The sequence below is a fragment of the Trichechus manatus genome, unplaced genomic scaffold (assembly GCF_000243295.1).
Source record: "Trichechus manatus latirostris isolate Lorelei unplaced genomic scaffold, TriManLat1.0 scaffold00015, whole genome shotgun sequence".
Taxonomy (NCBI): Eukaryota; Metazoa; Chordata; class Mammalia; order Sirenia; family Trichechidae; genus Trichechus; species Trichechus manatus.
The window spans coordinates 3,777,162-3,798,474 of record NW_004443951.1 but is presented as its reverse complement, the minus strand read 5'-3'; the positions used below and the strand labels follow the sequence as shown (position 1 = coordinate 3,798,474).

Sequence of the window (21,313 nt, the reverse complement as noted above, 5' to 3'; positions counted from 1 at the left end):
GCCAAGCTCAGCTTGGCACACATTTAGTGCTTGTCTTAGTTATCTAGTGCTGCTATAACAGAAATACCATCAGTGGATGGCTTTAACAAATAAATTTATTTTCTCACAGTTTAGGAGACTTGCTATTGTTAGGTGTCTTCAAGTTGGTTCCGATTCATAGTGACCCTGTGTACCACAGAAGGAAACATCACCCATCCTCACAATCTTTGTTACGCTTGAGCCCATGGTTGTAGCCACTGTGTCAATCCATCTCATTGAGGGTCTTTCTCTTTTTCACTGACCCTGTACTTTACCAAGCATGGTGTCCTTCTCCAGAGGCTGATCTTTCCTGATAACTTGTCCAAAGATGTAAGACATAGTCTCACCATCCTTGCTTCTAAGGAGCACGCTGGTTGTACTTGTTCCAAGACAGATTTATTCATTCTTTTGGCAGTCCATGGTATATTCAATATTCTTTGCCAACACCACAATTCAAAGGTGTCAATTCTTCAGTCTTCCTTATTCGTTGTCCAGCTTTCTTATGCATATGAGAAAATTGCACGTACCATGGCTTGGGTCAGGAATATCTTAGTCTTCAAAGTGACATTCTTGCTTTTCAACACTTTAAAGAGGTCTTTTGCAGCAGATTTGCCCAATGCAATGCATCTGTTGATTTCTTGACTGCTGCTTCTATGGGTGTTGATGTGGATCCAAGTAAAATGAAATCCTTGACAACGTCAATCTCTTCTTTGTTTATCATGATGTTGCTTATTGGTCCAGTTTTGAGGATTTTTGTTTTCTTTATGTTGAGGTGTAATCCATATTGAAGATCCACTTTGATCTTATTGATGAAGTCCTCTTCATTTTTAGCAAGCAAGGTTGTGTCATCTGCGTAATGCAGGTTGTTAATGAGTCTTCTTCCAATCCTGATGCCCCGTTCTTTTTCATATAGTCCAGCTTCTCAGATTATTTGCTCAGCATACAGACTGAATAGGTATGGTGAAATTATGCAACCATGATGCATACCTTTCCTGACTTTAAACCATGCAGTATCCCCTTGTTGTTTTCGAATGACTGCCTCTTGATCCATGTACAGATTCCTCATGAGCACAATTAAGTGTTCTGGAATTCCCATTCTTCACAATGTTATTCATACACTAATACACTCTAATTAACATAACAAAAACAACCCATTCCCAAATGGGATTATAACCATAGACATTAAAAAAAAAAAAAAAACCCAAACCCATTGCTGATGAGTCGATTCCGACTCATAACCACCCTATAGGACAGAGTAGAACTGCCCCTTAGGGGTTCCAAGGAGTGGCTGCAGGATTCAAACCACTGACCTTTTGGTTAGCAGCCCAGCTCTTTACCACTGCACCACCACGGCTCCCCACAGGCATAGAGGTTAGGATTTACAACACATATTTTTGGGGGACACAATTCAATCCATAACAGTGCTCAGTAAATTAAGTCCTCCTTGAATTGGAATGCGTTTATGGCTGTTAAACATGAATGCCTGGTATCTCTTCTCAGACACATGTGTCTGTGGTCCATTCTCAGTAAGTCTCTTCAGAGATTCTTGTCTCTCCTCTTCCTCTTATTGCCCTTTAAGGACCTCCAGCCTGGGACAGGTAAGCATGGGCCATCCAAATGCATTTAATTGCTAAGATGTTTTCTGGCAGCCTCAGAAACCATGACCACAAGACTGACTGAGTGAAGCGGGGGAGGATCTCACAGTCTTGGCTGTTTTCATTATATCTGAGAAGAAAGGAGACTTTCATAATGAAAGGATTCCAGCCAGAATCCTGTTTGACACTCGCATCTCTTACAGAAAACGGGCATAGGATCACAGAGCATTAATGCTAAGAGGGCCTTTAGAAACCATCCAGTCCAAGCTCCTGAAGCCCAAAGATGGAGAGTGACTTATCCAAGGTTGCATAGCCTATTAACTTTATCCCAGTTCATTATTAAACCCCAGGAACAGATGCATTAGAATCTGAAGGTAGACAGGAATCCTAATCACCCCTCTCATGGACTTAGCAGTTTACTTTGCCCTCATTAGATTTTCTATGAAATGATTTTGTACCTATCAAAGGGAAGCCTTTTATTCAGATCTCTCAGAGACTTCCTATTGGGGTGTTCGCTGTTTAGCCACTTCAAAATGATGAAAGAGAAGCAGGCAAAAACATATGCTACACAACTCAGTCCAGTCAATGCTGGACTCTCAAGATAGTAGGTATCACCGAGATGGCTGAGAAACAGGACCTGATGTGGAGAAAAGAGTGGCAGTAGTGTTAGTGTTTATTTCTAGCTTCGGAGTACCTGGGAAGTCAGACTTTCTGTGGGCCAGTCACCCCTAATCATAGATGCCTTTGCCTGGGCCATCACCTGTCCATGAAGAACTGCTTCTCACCTTGGGAAATCCCTCTTCTTCATGAATTCAGGTACAAGAAAAGCAAATGGTGGAGAGAATAGGCTTTTTTCCAGATTGTAAAAAGTCTTGATCAGAAAGTCTATGAAAGTGAAATTTTCTGAAAAACCCAGTTTTTAAAAGCCAGAATTACTGCAAATTGGAGCTGGAAGGATGTATAAGGGAAAAAACTGAGAACCAAAGAGGGAACAATATATTTTTGGCTGCAAGTGATAAGAACCTAACTCCAATGAGTTATATTGGGGGTTTTATTCAAAAGATATGCTGAATAAAATAACATGTGTACTTCTGTTTCATGAGAAACTATTTGTTCTGTAAGCCTTCACCTGAAGTACAATAAAAAAATAAAAAGAAAAACAAAACAAACAAACAAAAAAAGATATGCTGAAGTGTCTAACAGAATCAAAGGAAAAGGTGACTGGCCAAGCCTTAAGAAGGCAGGATCCAGGAGAGTCACAGAACTCTTCCTCATCGTATGCCCATGTTTCTTTCTGCGTGATGACCTCATTTTCTCTTGCTACAGACCAGAATTCTACACATGGGTTGGAGATAAGCCACCACAGTTTTAGAGTGCACTTCCTCAAATATTTGCCACTCAAAAGGAAAGAGAATAGCTCTAGTTTTTTTAAAAAAACAAAACAACTTAGGGAAGGACTCTGGTTGGCTCACCTTGATCACATGCTCACTTTTCTGGCAGTCTTCATTAGGATCACTTGGTTTGGGTGAGGAAACAGTAGTACTATGAAAGAACAGGTTGCTATTTCCAGAAGAAATAGGGTGTGGGGAGAAGTACTAGATAAATCAAAACAATAGCTGACTATCTCAGGAAATGATTTACCAGAGGTTCTACAGTATGTTAGGGGCAGATTCAGGACTAGAAACAGAATCAATAAAAAATGATTATTAATAATAATGGAAGTCCCTGAATTATTTTCATGTGTGGTATTAAACTAAATTGCAGTATTGCTGAACTGTTTATTCATTCATTTATATTATTAAAAGATTACTGCAGTTGTGTGAAGCAGAACAAGTGTGTGAGTAGGAAAACTGGTTAGAAGCTCTGTGGAGCTCTCTAGGGAAGAAATAATGATGGCTTAGACCAGGGGCATGGCGGTGGAAATGAAGAAAAGTAGGTAGGTTTGAGATATATTTTAGAAGTAGAATCATAGGACTTGATATTCGTTTAGATGTGGGGAGTAAGAAAAGAGAAAAAAATGAAGGAATTAAGCATGACACCTAGGTTTCTACAAGTTTAGGGAAGACTCAAGAGTTTCAATTTGGACGTGTTAAGTTTGAGACACAGATATTTCTAGTAGTCATTTTGCATACACGTCATTACCAAAGATTCAGCATTTAAAGCCTTGGGACTGGATGAGGTCACTAAAGAAGAGCATATAGCTGGAGCAGAGGGCCCAACTGCTCTTTGAACCATGTTTTCGGCATATACAGAATCCTTTTGCTGGGCCTTAGGCCAGGAACTTCAGGTGGGAATCACAACCATTATCTACACTGAATCTCGGGAAACGAGAAGCCAGACTCATCCCTCAGGGATAGCAAAGAACTAACCAGGTGAATTGTTTAACAAGCATCAACATTTGTCCGTTCAAATGTGTCTGAATTCTTCCAGAGTAGATCCTTTGGACAACTAAACAAATTATAAGACTGCCCTCCTCAAAACCATTTTGACCCTTCTCTTTGGGTTTATTTTCAGACTCAGGTCCTAAGACCCAGAAAAATTTACCAGATTTAGCTTAGGTGACTGTTATGGATTGAATCGTGTCTCCCCAAAATGTATGTCAACTTGGCTAGGCCATGGTTCCCAGTATAGTGTGACTGTCCACCATTTTGTCATCTGATCTGATTTTCCTTTGTGTTGTAAATCCTACCTCTGTAATGTGAATGAGGCAGGATTAGAGGCAGTTAGGTTAATGAGTCAGGACTCAATCTACAAGATTAGGTTGTAGCTTGAGTTAATGTCTTCTGAGATATTAAAGAGAAAATCCAGCAGAAAGGAGAGGGATCTCATTACCACCAAGAAAGTAGTGCCAGGAGCAGCGTGTCTTTTGGACTTGGGATCCCTGCGCTGAGAAGCTCCTAGACCAGGGGAAGGTTGATGACAAAGACCTTTTTCCAGAGCCGACAGAGAAAGAAAGGCTTCCACTGGAGCTGGCACCCTGAATTCGGATTTCTGGCCTCTTAGACTGTAAGAGGATAAATTTGTCCTTGTTAAAGCCATCCACTTGAAGTATTTCTGTTATAGCAGCACTAGATAACAAAGACAGTGACTTAGGGTTGCTGCCTGCAGTAGATTGAAAAAAATGGCCACAATATCTTACAATTCCTCCTGTCAAAAGATGGCATCTACTTCTCACCCTTTGAAGTTGGGCTTTGTCATGTGACTTGCATTAGTCAGTGGGACATTAGCAAATGTGATTTAAGTAGGAACTTGCCCTCTCTTGCTGCTGGGAAAGCTTCTGCCACTATGTGAATGAGTTTAAACAGTCTTCTTGAGTCTAAGACCATTTGGAGAGAGACCTCAACTGCCCCAGTCTTCTCCATGGGGACCCCAGACATGTGAATTAATCCATCCTAGACCATTCCGCCTCAGCCAGAAGAACCACCCAGCCAACCCACAGAATCATGAGAAATAATGTTTGTTGTTTTAAGTCACTAAGTTTCAGAGTGATTTGTTATTTCCCTCAGAGGACAAAACTAAAGATGTTTCACAGGTACAGATGTTCTTTCTCCTATCCCTTCTCTTCCTGAGAAATTTGTATTTGATTGGTCATCAAGAGTTTGAACTAAAAGAAGAAAGCTTAACTGAGAAATGCAAAGCAATAGCCAGTGGGTAGTGGAGGTATTTGAGGACAGTGGAGTCTTCCCAGGGCTCCTGAAACAGCTTCACACAAATAAGTATGGTCTCCCTGTTATATGTTCACACAGCATCATGTACCTTTCCTTCAGAGTACTTTGTAAATTATATCTGGGTAATTGCTTGCCAATATCTAGACTAGGCTATAAGCTATAGACTATAGACTATAAGCTTCACAAATGCAAGAATTATGTCTAATCTGCCACCAATTGTATATTGGCACATACTAGATACTCCATAAATGAATTAATAATTTTGTGTTTTGTCTACCCCATACAAGGGAGCGAGGCCTTAAAAAACATTACTTAACAGTATTCATATCTCATGAGCCAGTCTCTTCCATGAACTCCCCGTCACAGGCTGCAGGTTCTCAGGTATGGGTTTGGGATAGGGCATAAGAAATCTATGAGATTCCCAGGTCACTGGTTACTAATTCCTTCCCCCTTCCCTCAAGATATTGGCAAACAAACTCTAACAAATGCTCCTCAAGGCACTTCAGGAAACTTGATATCCAAGCAAGGAACTTTGGGGCAAGAGCAGGTGATGTGATTGGGGAAGTCAAGTCTAGGGCATTTTCATATCACTCTGTGGCAGCTACAAGGCTGTAGTCACAAAGCAATTGAGAAAACAATGTCCCAATTGAGGTTATTTAGTTACCCCTGAGAATCCTGGGGAATCTGCCACTATTACCACTCCTATCTATCCTTCTTCTGAGAAACAATCAGAAAAGGAAGATTGAAAGAGCATGAGTCAAAGAGAGCTGAGTTCATATGATACTAGAGGGTGATGTGGACATATTAACTTTTCTGAGGCTCAGTTTCCTTGCCTGTCAAACTGGGATAATAATATTTCAGAGAGAGTATCTCTATTAGATTAGAAATACCTTGCAGCAGAAATCATTTGTTTTCATATATATTTATGCAGTGTTTAATAGTGCCAGGCCCATAGCAGACACTCAGAATAGGTGAATTTCTTCCTAGAGGTGATCCAAGGCCTACCTCTGGCTCCATCTCCATCACTAGTGTATTTTCAGAGTGACCTTAGGACATTTCCTCCCCCTCCCTGAGTCTCAACTTTCCGTTTTATTGAAGTATCCCCCCGTTCCCTGGGCCTGGACAAGATCTTCTCTAAGCTTCCTTCCAGATCTAATATTCAGCGAGTCTGCGACCATTCGGTACACTCTACCCCAATGCTGCTTCTACAAGTTAATAATGCTACAGACTGAGGAGACAGTAGTAAGTCACGAATCACTTTGTATTTACAGATACACATGCATTTAAAACAGATTCTGTAAATAGCTACAACAGGGTATTGCACTTTTGGCCTACTTTTGCCTCTTTCGAGGTCCACAGCTTTTTATTTCATTTGGATTGTTTAGCAAGATGAAAATTGGGACAAGTTGCCACTAATGCATATTACGCAGCTTGAACCTTGGTGGCTAATTGCGCTGTTACTGTGATTGATGAACATTGCGCTGCAATCAGCTGGAGGCTGCTGCCTTCCACCTGGTAGAAATGAGGTCACAGAACAGGGATGGAGAATTGGCACCTAACAAGCGGGTCTGTTTGCGTGTTGCCCAATGGAACAGTTTGCCACTACAGCATTTAACTCTTGATTCCATCTTTTGTGAAGATGTTTGCTCCCTTGAATTAGATTCTGAGTTTTAAAGAATTTGACAGTTTTTAAGTAAAAAATGAAATCTCTGCCTGGATATTCAGTAGGAGAGAAAAGATGACTGTATATAGGTACTAAAATATCTAGTGGTTGTGAAGAGCTCAGTCTGAAATCCCTGTACTAGGATAGATGGGTGTTAGGTTGTGTGATACACTGTCCAGGAAAAGAGTAGTTATTCCTAACGCTGTATGGGACTTTACAGTGTAAAAAAGCACATTCAGAACCGCTGCTCTGTGACAGGACCCCATTCTTCCATGGTCAGAGAACTTAATCAAGTCACTCCTCCCATATGCCCCACTGCTGGAGCATAGAGAAGTCTCAAAGCACTGCTTGGGAGTCAGATAAATATTGCCTAACAGAGGCAGATACAGGAATGTCAGAACTTGGCCATGAGACGCACTGGGCATTTTTTGCTCAGGCTCATGGGACCTCGTTACCCTAGATACTGACTCTCCTTTCCTGCAGTGTTAGACATCCTTCACGTCAGACTAATCTGAGTAGTTGAACAATTTGTTAACCAGTTAGAGACATAAGTCTTTTCTCTAATGGACTTGGAATCTGGTGGCCCTGGGATTGAATCCCAATATGTCTGTCTATTATTCATTAGCTGCGTGATCTTGGCCTTCTCTGGATCTCAGTTTATCTATAAGAAATGCAGTATATAATATGGTTAAGAGCACAGGCTGGGGAGCATAATATCTGGGTTTGAACCCCTGCTCTACCATTTACTCATTATGTGACCTTAGGCAAGCTAGAGAACCTCTTTATATCTTTGTTTCCTTATCTTTAAATGACGTTGATTATAGTGCTTCCCTGAAAAAGATGTTGGGAAGATAAATGAGTTAATACATGTTAAGCGCTTGGGACAAGGCCTAGCACATAGAAAACATGACATCAATGTTAGCCAAAATCACACTGGTCTGATAATCCCTATCTCTCAGGTTTGTTATGTAGATCAACTGAAATGAAGGTAAAAACAACTCAGAGTTATTAGTGCCGGAAGGGACCTTAAAGATCATCCAAACAAACCCCTTCATTTCATGTTGTTGTTGTTAGGTGCCATCGAGAAGATTCCAACTCCTAGCGACCCTATAGGATAGAACAGAACTGCCCCATCGGGTTTCCAAGGAACAGCTCGTGGATTTAAACTGTGACCTTTTGGTTAGCAGCCAAGCTCTTCATTTTGTAAGTGGGTAAATTGAGACTCAGAGAGGAGTATTCTAGAGTCATGCTTGATTTAATGGCAGAGTCCAGGTCTCCTGATTCCTAGTCCAAAGTTCTGTCCTCTGCGCTGCACACCAAGGAGAGTAACATCTTGACAGGGCTGACTCTGGCTGGGCCATTAATTTAGTTGTTGGACCTGTTGCTAGCGTGCACTTTCCTAGGACAATGAGCTGCGTTTGAAATGAAGAGAAAAATTGGGAGAAGACCCCTCACCAACTTTTGAGGTGGCATATTCATGCAGGAGGATCCCAGGGAGCCAGGCCAGGGCTGGGATGAAAGATTTTCAGGGAACCGTATCCAGTTTCATGCCATTATTTCGGCTAAAAACCAAACGTGTCTGTGTCCAAGCAAGCTGGAATTATGAGTTAATCCATTCAGTTTGTTTCTAGTTTTAGAGTTTTTTTGTTGTTTGTTTTTCTTTCTTTCGTTTTTCTCTGAAGTGTTTAATTAAGGGGCTTTAGTTAAGCATTAGGCTGCTGACCAAAAGGTCGGCAATTCGAATCCACCAGCCACTCCTTGGAAATCCTATGGGGCAGTTCTACTCTGTCCTATAGGATTGCTATGAGTTGGAATCGACTTGATGGCAATGGGTTTTTTTGGGGTTTTTAACCAGAAGTGGTTTCACATCTAGTTCTTTGGTAGAAACTAAGGTTTCACTCCCAGGAGAAGGGAATTGGGATTAGGAGCTCTGAAACAAACAAAAAAACCCATTGCTGTCAAGTTGATTCCAACTCATAGCGACCCTATAGGACAGTGTAGAACTGCACCGTAGGGCTTCCAAGGAGCACCTGGTACATTCGAACCGCCAACATTTTGGTTAGCAGCCGTAGCTCTTAACCACTATGCCAACAGGGTTTCCTAGGACCTCTGAGTTCCCCATTTTTTCAGGGTCATGCCCTGTTAAGTTTATCCTACTTTGAATCACATTTCTCAGTTGGACCACTAGGAGTGACTAAAAAATGGGTTGGAGGAAAGGGACAGGATAGAAAGAAGACTGTGGCAAATGGCAGATGGAATTAGGGCTATCTGACCTAGAGAAAGGGCAGGCTCCTGTTTTCAAATCCTTTAAGCACGTCACAGGGCAAAGGGAGAAGAGGCTATGGCATCTCAGACAGAAGAACTGGTAAAAATGGGTGGGAAAAGGGAGAAGAGTTTCCAGGAGTCAGATTTCAGCTTAAAACAAGGAAAACGCTCTGATTATGAGAGCTGCCCAAAATGGTGTGGGCAATGAGTTCCCCTACCTTCCTGAAAGTGTGCTTTGGAAGACAGAGATTTAGTTGAAAGGTCTGACAGCCACTAATCAGATATGAAGATGGAATTGAGTAGTCAGATAAGGTAAATTTGGAGATCCCACCAACTCTAAAATTTTCAGATTCTGGGAGGCTAAGAAACAATGAGCAATTTCTTGGAGCTCCCATAGCTTAAGGGCCAGCTGGAAAGGGGCAAAATCAGAAATTCATGACTTGTTTCTTTATCTTGCCTGTGTTTCTCTTTTTCTCTTTTCTCCTTGTCTCTTTTTAATTCACCTGTTCTTTCATATAGCAGGAACTTTTGACATTTTGCAGGGGATAATCTTTTTCCTTCAAGTGTGTATCTGACTCAACCTTTGCTCCTTCAGCATCATTAGACACTCTGGGCTCTCTGGAGATTAGCTCTAGCCTGTCAGCACAGCAACTACCCAAGCCCTGTGGGCATCCCTGGCAACACACATAAGGCGTTGAGAGCCAAAGCTTAACTTGTGGTGAAAGGCAGCCCCACAGGGAGCCTGACATGAAACAAGCACTTTGCATTTGGGGAGGCTTTCTTTAATATGATTAACTGTGTGGGTGCGCCTCACTTTACACAGTTGGCCAATCCCTGAAAAGTATGTACGTGTGTTAAATTTTGGTAAATGAAGGAAATCTTAATTTACAAGCAGAAAAGAGACTGGCTTTTCAACAAGCCCCAGTGGTGAATCCCCTTCGTAAAATGAAGTCTTCTCTTGTAAAGTGAATCTCCACCCTTGTTGTGACCTGTGCTGTTCATTTAGTGCTGAGTGTCTGTAAAGAGGGGCCCATCTGCAGAGCACCCCAGGGGCATGCTTCCTCCTCCAATGCAGGCAAAGAACAGCACCTGCTCTGCTTGCTGGGGGCTGGGAGTGGACAGAGTGTAACGGGGGAGAAGCAGAGTAGCTGTGGGGCCACAATGAGGGGGTCAGGAGAGTGGGCTTCGCCTAGCACGAGCAGTTCTGCTGCAGCAGTGGCGGGGTGTCCGAGAGACGTGTGTTCTTGGAGGTTCCCAGCACGGAGGGGTCTGTGTCCAGCGAATCAGACATCTTGTCGCAAATGGCATCCACCAGGCGCTCAAAGGCCTGCCTCACGCTGATGTTCTCCTTGGCGCTGGCTTCAAAGAAGTCAAACCCTGGGGAGAGAAGAGATATAGGTAAGGATTTTTCCCTTCTCCTGAGCTGGAACGCCTTCATGCCCCCGTCCCCAGGACTCTGGATTAATACCGTCTATGCTACAGCATTGCTATGAGTCGGAATTGACTCGAAGACAACAGGTTTGGTTTTTTGGTTTATGCTCTTGAAGGAGTTCCTGGGTGGTGTAAATGGCTAACCATTTGGCTCTTGACTGAAAGGTTGGAGGTTTGAGTCCACCCAGAGGCACTTCGGAAGAAAGGCCTGGTGATCTACTTCCAAAAAATGGGCCATTGAAAACTCCATTGAGCACATTTCTACTCTAACACATGTGGGGTCACCACGAGTTGGAATTGACTCCACAGCAGCTGGTTTGGTTGTGGTTTTGGTGCTCAGGAATGAATCAAGGAGGCCTAATTCCATGGACAGAGGATTTCACTTCAAGGAGATGGTACTGGGCAGGGGTTACTAGCACTGGTTTTAGAGTTAGACAGATCTTGGCTCTACCAGTGACCAGCTGTGTAATTCTGGGCAAGTTAGGGATACAGGGTTACTTTCTCTCTCTAAGAGTCAGTTCCCTGGTTTGTAAATAGGTATATTTCCTGTCTCATAGAGTTATTTCAAGGATTAAACAAGACGATGTGTATAAAGTATATGGCCCTGTGCATGGCAGAGACAGGGGTCATTTTGTGTTTGCTGAAAGACTGAATATGTAAATAGGTGTGCACAGAACTTCACAGTTCTCAAAGCATTTATCACATCCATTATCTCATTTGATCCTCATGTCACCCCTAGGGGAGGGGATATCTGGCAGGACCCTCTCCGTTTCACTAACGCAGACACTGTGGCTTAGACAAGTAAGCTGGCTTGCCCAAGATAAGCAGAGGCCCTGGTATGAGACGCCCAGGATCTGGTCTTTTAGACAACCAGGGCTTTTCCTCCACTTTCCCCAGCGATTCACTCACCCCAGCCTGGCCAGCTCTAGTCTGGGCTCTGGGAGGTGCCCCAAGACGCACACTTAATAAGTAGAGCTTCATTTGCTCTTCCCACCCATAGACACACTGGCTTATCTCCACTCGGTAGGGTTCTTCCTCCCTGAATTCCACTGAAATTGGCCTATATATTTCCCTCCCCCCGACCCCCCACAAACCCAGCAAAAGGCCTAGAGAAAATCGCACTTGAGGTATGAGATTTGCTTGTCTATGTTGCATCTTGAGATCCTTAATGACAGTTTCTATGACAATGAACAGAAATTGGAGACACAAGCAAAGGGCCTCCTGATTCAGAGTGGTTGCTTCCCACCTGAGGATTCTTAGCCAGGTGGTGGCAGCCCCTACAAGTACAAGCTGCCCTCTCCATCACCCCCTGCCCAGCCTACTCCCTCCTCTGTAGTCCTTTCACCTTCCTCTTTCTCTTCCTCCCAAGCCTTTATTTCTCCTCAAAACGCCCTTCTCTTTTGTTCATTTGGCTCCTTCTTTTTCCTTTATGTTCCCCTCACACTTTCTCCTTGGGATCCCTAATATTTATTAAGCACCTACTATATGCCAAGCAACGGAGCCCTGGTGGTACGGTGGTTAAGCATTCGGTTGCTAACCAAAAGGTCGGCAGCTGGAATCCACCAGCCACTCCTTGGAAACCCTATGGGGCAGTTCTATCTGTCCTATAGGGTTGCTATGAGTCAGAGCTGACTTGACAGCAACAGGTTTGTTTTTTTTTTTTGGTATATGCCAGACATTATGCTTGGAGATTTACAAATATCATCTTACTCAACCCACACACCAGCCTGTTGGGTAAATATTATTATCTCCAATTTATAAATGAGGAAATGAAGGCTCTGAGAGATTAAGTACCTCACACAAGGTCACACGGGAACTGGGTTCACACTCAGATTTGGCTGACTTCAAAGTCCACACACAGTCCTGCCTCCCAGTTCTTCCTCTTTCTCCCTTTCACTTCACATTTTTTCCTGGTCATATCTTTTTCTTCCTTTATAAGTCTCTTTGATCTCCTTTGCTTTTATATGACTACCACAGTGTCTGAGTCTGGGCAAATCACTTTGCCTTTCTGAATCACTTAACCTCTCTGAGTCTCAGACTCTTCATTTGTCAAATAGGAATAATAACAGTGTCTTCCCACTGAGAGCGGTTGGGAGGACTAAGTGAGATGGATAAATTGCTGTACAGAAGTTGTCTGTTAGAATGACAGTTTCTTTCTGCTCTTCTTTCATCTTGCTCCTCCTACCTCCTCTTCATCTTCTTCTCCCTCTTTTAGCATCTTCTCCCACAAAGGAAGGGTTCTCTTTTCTCCTCCCTCCTGCCTTCCCTATTATCCCATTGTCCACAGAGAAGGCTGAAGTCCCAATATAAAAACGAGGCTTCTCTTCCCCCAGCCCTCCCAGCTTGAAGGCACTCCCAGCTCCTGTCAGCCCGTCTCCAGTTGACAGCCCCTCCTGTGGCCCATTTCTGGCCTGAGAAAGGCAAGCTGCAGAAGTGTCCACTAATTGCAGACATGCGATGAAGGAGGTGGCGGCTGCTGGCTCATTATCTTCAGACCATAGGAACCCAGAGACCCCCCAGCATGTAGCTTTTTTCCTTAATGAATATTGTAAAGATTGACTGTCCAGCCTACGACTGGTTTATCTCAAGTGTGGAGTGGGGTGGGGGACGGATGGGCCTATTGCTTGGCTAGGAAAAAAGTAAACAAGTAAAAAAGCGTAAACCATCTGTTTGGGTGAAGATGAAGATACAGGTCAAGGTCAGAGGCACAAACCCTTCTGAGGAATTGGCATTGAGGGAAGGACATGTCACTCCGTACAGATGGGGCAGTGGAAAGAGGCCTGGGAGTCACACAGTCTGGATTTGAATATAGTCTGTCCACTACTAGCTGTGAGACCTTGGGCAAGTTGTCTAATCTCTCTCAGCCTCCATTTCTTCATCTCTAGAATGGAGTGAATATGGCTTACCTCATAGGGTGATAAGGATTAAATGTGCAAAAGTATGTGACGTGATTGGCATGTGGAATACCTAGTAGTTCCCTTTCCCTTATGTTCTTAGCCCACCCTTGGTCCCAGCTTCCTAGGCCCTCTATAGTCTCCTAGGGCTTTTGGGGAATACTCTATTTTTCTTCATCATTCAGAGTCAATCAATAAACCAGGTCTTTACTGAACACTGATTTTGGGGCCAGGTCTTCTGCTGGGTGCCAGGGACACAGGGAGCCCAAATCAAGTTGTGGAGCATAAGAGTGTCAATCCTTCACAGCTACACAGCTGGTAACAGTTCACAAGGACAATTTTAAAACAACCTTGAGAGGGGTGGAGCAAGACAAGTGTTATCACTTGCATTTTACAAATGAGGAAAGTGAATCTCAGAGATGGGGCATAAGCCAGACTCTATCCTTTATGCCTCCTTGTCTTGCTCTCAGCTGTAACAGTGACATAACAAACTATAATATTTTAATCCAGGTAGAGCAAACCAGAGGAAGTTTCCTGAAGGGAGTGAGGATGTGGGCGTTTAAGGCTAGGACTGAGCAAAACTCCTTTTCACCTAAATAACTTCTCCTCCTTCAGGACTCACTTTAGACATGGCCTCTTGATTCTGTGCTTCCCTCTGCCATAGCATGTGTTACCCTGCATGGAAGAAGTCCATTTGACAGGGAGCTCTGTCAGCAGGGACATTCATCTGAGCCTCAGCACCAGCCAGAAGAGTACATGCTTGGTGAGTGCTGGTTGAATGTATGGATGAATTAGGAGGGAGGTGGGAGTGAGCATGAAGTGTGGTTGAGGGGATGGGGACAGTAGGGCCATGAAAACTCAGCTCAACAAGCACAGCCAGTGCTGTGCTAGGCACTGAGGTGAATTCTACCCTTGAAGTTCCTGCTGTTGAGGAGCTCCTAGTCTAGTGTGGGAGAAAGACACGTAAACAGACATTGTAGTGTCACAATATTACAGTGATAAGTGCTCGAAAGTGGGAAGCCAGGGGATTGTCATAGAACAGAAGAGGCACCAACCCAGTCTGGGAGCTAGGGAGACTGCTTGGAGAAGCAGATACCTAAGCAGATGTCAGCTAGACAAAGATGTGATTGTGAGTGTGTGTGTGAGCACAAGCATGTATAGCACACCAGGCAGGGGAAATAGCATGAGCAAAGATAAGGGGGCAAAACACAGCCCCCTTGGTATATGCTAGAAGGACCACAATAGTTTAAAACTGTTAGAGTGAAAGGCTCAAAATGGTGAGAGATGATGCAGTAGATGACCAAACATGGAGAGCTCGTAAGTTGTGCGAAGGAAATATCTTCACAGTCATCTCAAAAGTGCCTACAGTATGAGACCTCAGATTCAAATAACCACCTCATAGGTCTAACCAGCTCATGAGTCTCTGTTGCTAGCAATTACTGTCAGACTCCTGGAAGGCTCTTCATCAGTAGGCCCAGACAGTAACCTTTTCCTCAGGTTTGTTAATAAGAAATCTCAGGAGTTGAGAATCTAGTGAGGTTGGGAAGATGACAACCAATTAAGCAGTCTAGCCCCAGTCCCTCCCTCCCTCTAATTGGCCTCACAACAATGGAATTTCTGCTGACTTTAATGGGGTCCGATTCTTAAATGAATCTGAGATGCCCCCAAAATGATTGTGTTTACCTATCCTGTCTGAAGGCAGCTGTCACATACCCACAGTCTGCATCCACAGTGACTGCTTCTGAATTTGACTTCAGAACTCTATTAAGAAACTTGCAGCCAGCTAAACTTGCCTCTCCTTATCACGACTGCTCCAGAACATTTCTCTTCCATCTTAGTGTTCAAACCCCTTCTCCGTCCTCCTCTGACATCTCTTCATCTTGGTCATTTATCAACCTTCAACTCACACCTCTCTGATCACTGATGATTTTGGCCAGGGACTTGCTGTTTTCCTCTCCACCCCGGGCTTGCTCTCATTCTCGGGAACTTTGGGTTTCATGTGGACAATCTATCTGATTGTCCTGGCCTCTTAATTTCTTGACCATTTCATCTCCAGTGACCTTCTCTTCTACTTTACCTCAGTTATGCCCCTGTCCTTATAACTTGAGTTGTTTTGACTTGGATTTGTGTCACTTCAAACTGAAAGAGGTCTGATTAATGCAATATCCAGGTTCCTTGGATTAACACCAGAGACCCTGCATGGCCTGGCCCCTGTCTACTCCTCAAGCCTCATCTTCCTGGCTCATACTATACTCCAGAAGCATCAATGTGTTATCACTTTGTGGCTTTGCTCATGTTTTTCACTCTCTAACACCTACGCCTAATCATCGTCAATACTCACCTCTGGAATCACTGACTCCAGAATACTTGCCCTGATCTTTCTCTTCCCCACTCCATCCCCAGTACTCAGAACATCTCTTACTCCCATGATACCTTGCACCACTGTTTCAGTCAGATTATAACCAGGAAAGTGGAAACTATTCTTAATATTTAAATCAGAGAGAATTGTTTATACAGGTGACGAAAGAACTGAGAAGTCAAATATTGAGGAAACCCAGAGATTAGCAACAGCAGAAAATCTATTAATGGAGAAACAAGAAGTTGAAATCATGGGAGCAGGAGTCACAAAAGAGAAGCATCCAAGGTGGAGTGGGATTTCTCCCTTTGCCCCACTTCCAATTACTTGCCAATGCCTCCACTTGGCTGAACCCAGCTAGAAGTCACTGTCACAGGAGCCTGGGAAACACAGTCTGCAAAGGTCAATGCTCCAGAGGGTGTTGCGGGAGAGAGACAGAGCAGAAAGGGTGAAGAATTATAACAAACAGGCTAGGGACTGGCACAGTCATCTACCCAAAGAATGTTGAAACTATCTCTTTACTATTTTGTTTCCCTGGTCAATGAGCTCCTTGAGGGAGGGAACCCATTCACCTCTGTGTCCCCAGTGTCTACCATGTGTTCAATAACTGTGATAGATTATTCACTGCTCTCCCTATAAGAGGATTTTACATTCTCACCCACTACCAAGTGACATGCAATGCCTCCCTGTGGGAGGAGTGTATCTTCCCGTTCCATCAGTATCAGGTTTGATCACGTGACTCGCTTTGGCCAATGCCTGTGGGCAGGAGTGATACATGCCAAGTCTCAACAGAGGCTTTAAAAGTTTTCATGTGGTTTAGCCATCTCAGATTTGATCCCAGAGTAAGAAGACAGAGGCATAGCTGACTTGCAATGTGAGAAATAAACCCTTATTATGTAAGACCCTGACTCGGCTTGTGTGTTACCACAACATAATCTAAAGAAATCTGACTAACATTATGGCTGAGGGTTGAAATTTTTAGAGAAGTTATGGCAGAATTTTGGGAAAACATCACTGGATGATGCAATGGGGGCATTAGGATTTTTTCATCTAAAGGTTAAGTTTGAGTACTGGACCTGACACCTACTACTTATATGGCTTTGAGAAAAGTTATATAATCTTAAAGTGAAAAAATAAAGACACAAAAGTGTGGCAGAGCTCGTTGTGTTCAAGAAAACACAGGTGGTCTGGACTCAGCTTCTTCATCTGTAAAACGGAGCTAATGATAATGCCCACCTTCCTAGGAGTGAGGTGAAAGGGTCATGAGAGAATTGTTGTAAACGATAAGTCATTGCACCAATGTTAGTTATGATCAGTGCCGACTAGGTCTTTGTTTCTTGCAATCGGGCTCAGTGATGCAAGGTTTCTATAGTTCATTCCAATCCGGAAAAACATTTATTGAGCACCTACAGTAAGCAAGGCAGCATACAAGGGTCTGTGGGGTGTGAGTGATGAGTGGAGAATTTTGTGAATTGAAATCATAGAATCAAAGTGGGATAGAGCGGAATAGACCTTCCACTTCAACTAATCCAACCCCCCTGTGTTGAAGATGGGCTACCTGAAACCCAGAGACAGGAAATAAGATGCTCGAGGTCACACAGAAAACTAGTGGCAGAAGCAGGACAAATCCTTCATCTCTTAACTACTAGTGCTTTTCCCCAAAACTATGCTGGGATAAGTGTATGTGTGTTTCAAGACTACATTTTAAATGGGTCTCTCATTCTCTTGTGGGCAGAAGTATAGTTCCCTTTTATTAGCCTCCCTGGGCTCTGGTCTCTAAGCCAGTCCCATCCCAATCAAATCCAAAGAGGGGACAAGAAGACCTTTCTGAGGGACAGATGGAGGCAGAGCCCTAAAATATCATGCTTTGTGGAATAGGAGTTCCTCAAACTCCTCTGCCCTCTTAAAAATTCACCTTCCTATGCGTTCCTATGGCTTCATCCAGGTCCCAGGAACTTTGAGGATGTAGAAGTCCTGGTGCCCTGCTGCTACTCACAGCTTTAATGAATGCTAGTTGCTGTCCACATCAATAGCTTGGCTGGGTGAGCTTTTCTCAGCTGAATGAAAAGGGAGTCCTCAGGAGGAATCCCATAAAGCTGAGCATGGCAGTGCTATTGCTGGCCGGTACACTGCTGACACATACACTTAATGCCTCAGACAGCACTGGGGTGGGGTAGGGAAGGCTGAGCATCCTCTCTCACTATTCCCATATCTGATCTCTCCCTACAAAGTTCTTAACATGGTCTACAAGATCCTGCATGATCCAGGCCCTGCCTGCCTCTTCACCCTCATCTTACACTACTCTCCCCTTGATAATTTAGTCCTTGCAACATGCCTTCTTTCGTCTCATTGGTGTGCCAAGCTCTACCCACATTAGGACTGTTATGGATTAAATTGTGTCCCCCAAAAATGTATGTCAGTTTGGCTAGGCCATGATTCCCAGTATTATGTGGTTGTCCACCATTTTGTGTGATTATCCTATTGTTGTAAATCCTACCTCTATGATGTTAATGAGGCAGGATTAGAGGCAGTTATGTTAACGAGGCAAGAGTAAATCTACAGGATTAGGTTGTATCTTGAGTCAATCACTTTTGAGATATAAAAGAGAGAAGCGAGTAGAGAGACAGGGGGACCTCATGCTACCAAGAATGAAGAAACAGGAGGGGAGTGCATCCTTTGGACACAGGGTCCCTGTACTGAGAAGCTCCTAGACCAGGGGAAGGTTGATGACAAGGACGTCCCCCCAGAGCCAACAGAGACAGAAAGCCTTCCCCTGGAGCTAGCACCCTGAATTCAGACTTCTAGCCTCCTAAACTGTGAGAAAATAAACTTCTGTTTGTTAAAGCCATCCACTTGTGGTATTTCTGTTATAGCAGCACTAGATAACTAAGACAAGGACTATTCTGAGACGGAACACTCCCCTTCCCTGACTCCCTCTCTGCCTGGCTAACTTTTTTTCATCCTTGTGTTCTTAGATTAAAAGTTACTTTCTCTAAAGATTTTCCAATCTAAAATTAGGTCTCCCTTTTTCACTTTCTTCATAGCATTTATGTACTTTTATCTGTCCATCATTCCTTCCTTTAGGGGACAAGCATTTTAAATAGTTGTGGTGGGACTATCAGTTATAATACTTGTCTCCTCCAGCCACTGGTTTGGGCATGTGACTCATGCGTGGCCAGTCATAGTCTTCCCTGTGATTGATATACAGTTGTTGGGAGAGAAATGGCCTCTTTCTGCACAAGTTGGGAAGATACGAATCTGGAGCTGCCATCATCCATGTTACAAAATCTAGATACAGAAGGAAGCTGAGGTGATAAGCAAAGCTGAGACATAGAGAGTGAGATTGGGTCCTGGGTTTAGTGGACTTCTCAGTTACATGAGCTAATAAACTTTTTTTTTTTTTTTTAATTAAAACTAGTTTGATTTTGTTTTCTACCCCTTGCAATAACAAGAGTCCTAGCTCAAGCAGAACTTCTCACAATTTTTAAAAGCTTTATTGAGATATAATTCATATAGCATACAACTCACTCATTTATACAATTTATAATTATATAGTTATTTGTATAATTATTTGTTTAATGTCTCTCTCCCCATTAGTTCCATGACAGTAAGGATCACAGGTGTTTTCCTCACCATTATATCCTAGGTGCCACGATAGAACCTGGCTCAGAGTATGTGCTTAACAAATATTTTTCAATGGACAAGTGAAGAAATGTATCAAGAAATTATGTAGGATAGAAATGGGTTACATTGACCTGCCTGTCATGGATTGAATTACATCCCCCCACAAATGTACGTATCAATTTGGCTGGGCCATGATTCCCGGTATTGTGGGATTTTCCTGTATGTTGTAAATCCTGCCTCTATAATGTTAATGAAGGAGGATGGGCGGCAGTTGTGTTAGTGAAGCTGGACTCAATCTACAAGATCTGATTGCATCCTGAAGCAATCTCTTGAGATATAAAAGAGAGAAGCCAGCAGAGAGATAGGGGACCTCATACCACAAGAAAGCAGTGCCAAGAGCAGAGCGCATTCTTTGGACTTGGGGTCCCTGCATGGAGAACCTCCTAGTCCAGGGGAACACTGATGAGAAGAAGGCCGACAGAGAGAGAAAGCCTTCCCCTGGAGCTGACGCCCTGAATTTGGATTTTTAGCCTACTTTACCATGAGGAAATAAATTTCTCTTTGTTAATGCCATCCACTTGTGGTATTTCTGTTATAGCAGCACTAGATGACTAAGACACTGCCCAATCTGACCAATTCATTAAGGCCCTCTTCAAGTGCTTCCCTAAACCTTAAGAATTAACCTCACTTTCATCTGTGCTCTTACAGAAATTTAATGGCATCTATACCGACTCCATAGGTCCCTGGTGGCACAAATGGTTTACACTCGACTACTAAGCAAAAGGTCGATGGTTCAAACCCACAAGCTGCTCCGTAGGAGAAAAGACCTGGTGAACTGCTCCCATAAATATTCAGCCCAAGAAATGTCATGGGGGCAGTTCTACTCTGTCATATAGGGTTGCTATGAGTCAGAATTGACTCAGTGGTACCTAACAACAACAACAACAACATGAACCGAAAGATTGGTGGTTTGAACTTACCCAGAGACACCATGATAGAAAGGCCTAGTGATCCTGCTTCCATAAAGATTACTGCCAAAAAACCCCTATAGAGTTCAGTTATTCTTTGTAACACATGGAGTCACCATGAGTCAGAATACTGACTCCCCCACTTCCTAGCTGTGCAACCTTCAGCAAGTTATTTAACCTCTCTGAACCTAATTGCTCAGAGTATAGGACATGCCCTTTAGTATCTACCTTGAAGGGTTATAGGGAAGATTAAATGAGAGAATTAATGCAAAGCATTTCACACAATGCCTGGCTCAATATGTGTCAGCTATCATTACCACAGTTGTGTAGTAAAGTTTAGCGATTAGGAGTATAGATTCTGGAGCCAGACTATCTGGTTTCAAATTCTGACTCTACCTCTTCATAGTTGGTAACCTTGAGCAAGTTAACTCAACTTTTCTGTGCTACAGTTTTCTCATCTGTAAAAACAAAACAAAACCTGGAGATAAGAAAGGTACATATCTCAGAGGGTTGCTATGTGGATTACATTAAATGAATAATACTTTAAAACACTTAGAATAGTGCCTGGCACATGGTAAGCATCTAATAAATGTTTAACCAACATTTTTAACTTAGTCATGTTTAATTATAAGGGCTTGGTAAGCTGGTTATATTTTTTCCTAATATAAAACTAACTCACCTTTTAAAAACTTAATCTTGTTTAATTATAAGGGCTTGGCATGGTGGTTAGGAGGAGACCTGGTGGTGCAGTGGTTAAGTGCTCAGCTGCTAACTGAAAGGTCAGCAGTTCAAACCCACCAGCCTCTCCATGGGAGAAAGATATGGCAGGGC

The 21,313-nt window shown here is 43.2% G+C and overlaps 1 protein-coding gene across 1 annotated transcript in view; it reads right to left on the bottom strand.

Moving 5' to 3' along the window:
- Window positions 1-10,321: 10,321 nt before the first annotated feature.
- Window positions 10,322-21,313, bottom strand: part of RAB3B (RAB3B, member RAS oncogene family) — a 61,371-nt gene continuing 50,379 nt past the window's right edge. The window contains exon 4 of the mRNA XM_004371739.2: window positions 10,322-10,586. Within this exon, the coding sequence (XP_004371796.2) occupies window positions 10,399-10,586 (188 nt within the window). The 3' untranslated portion in view covers window positions 10,322-10,398. The remainder of the gene's footprint in view (window positions 10,587-21,313) is intronic.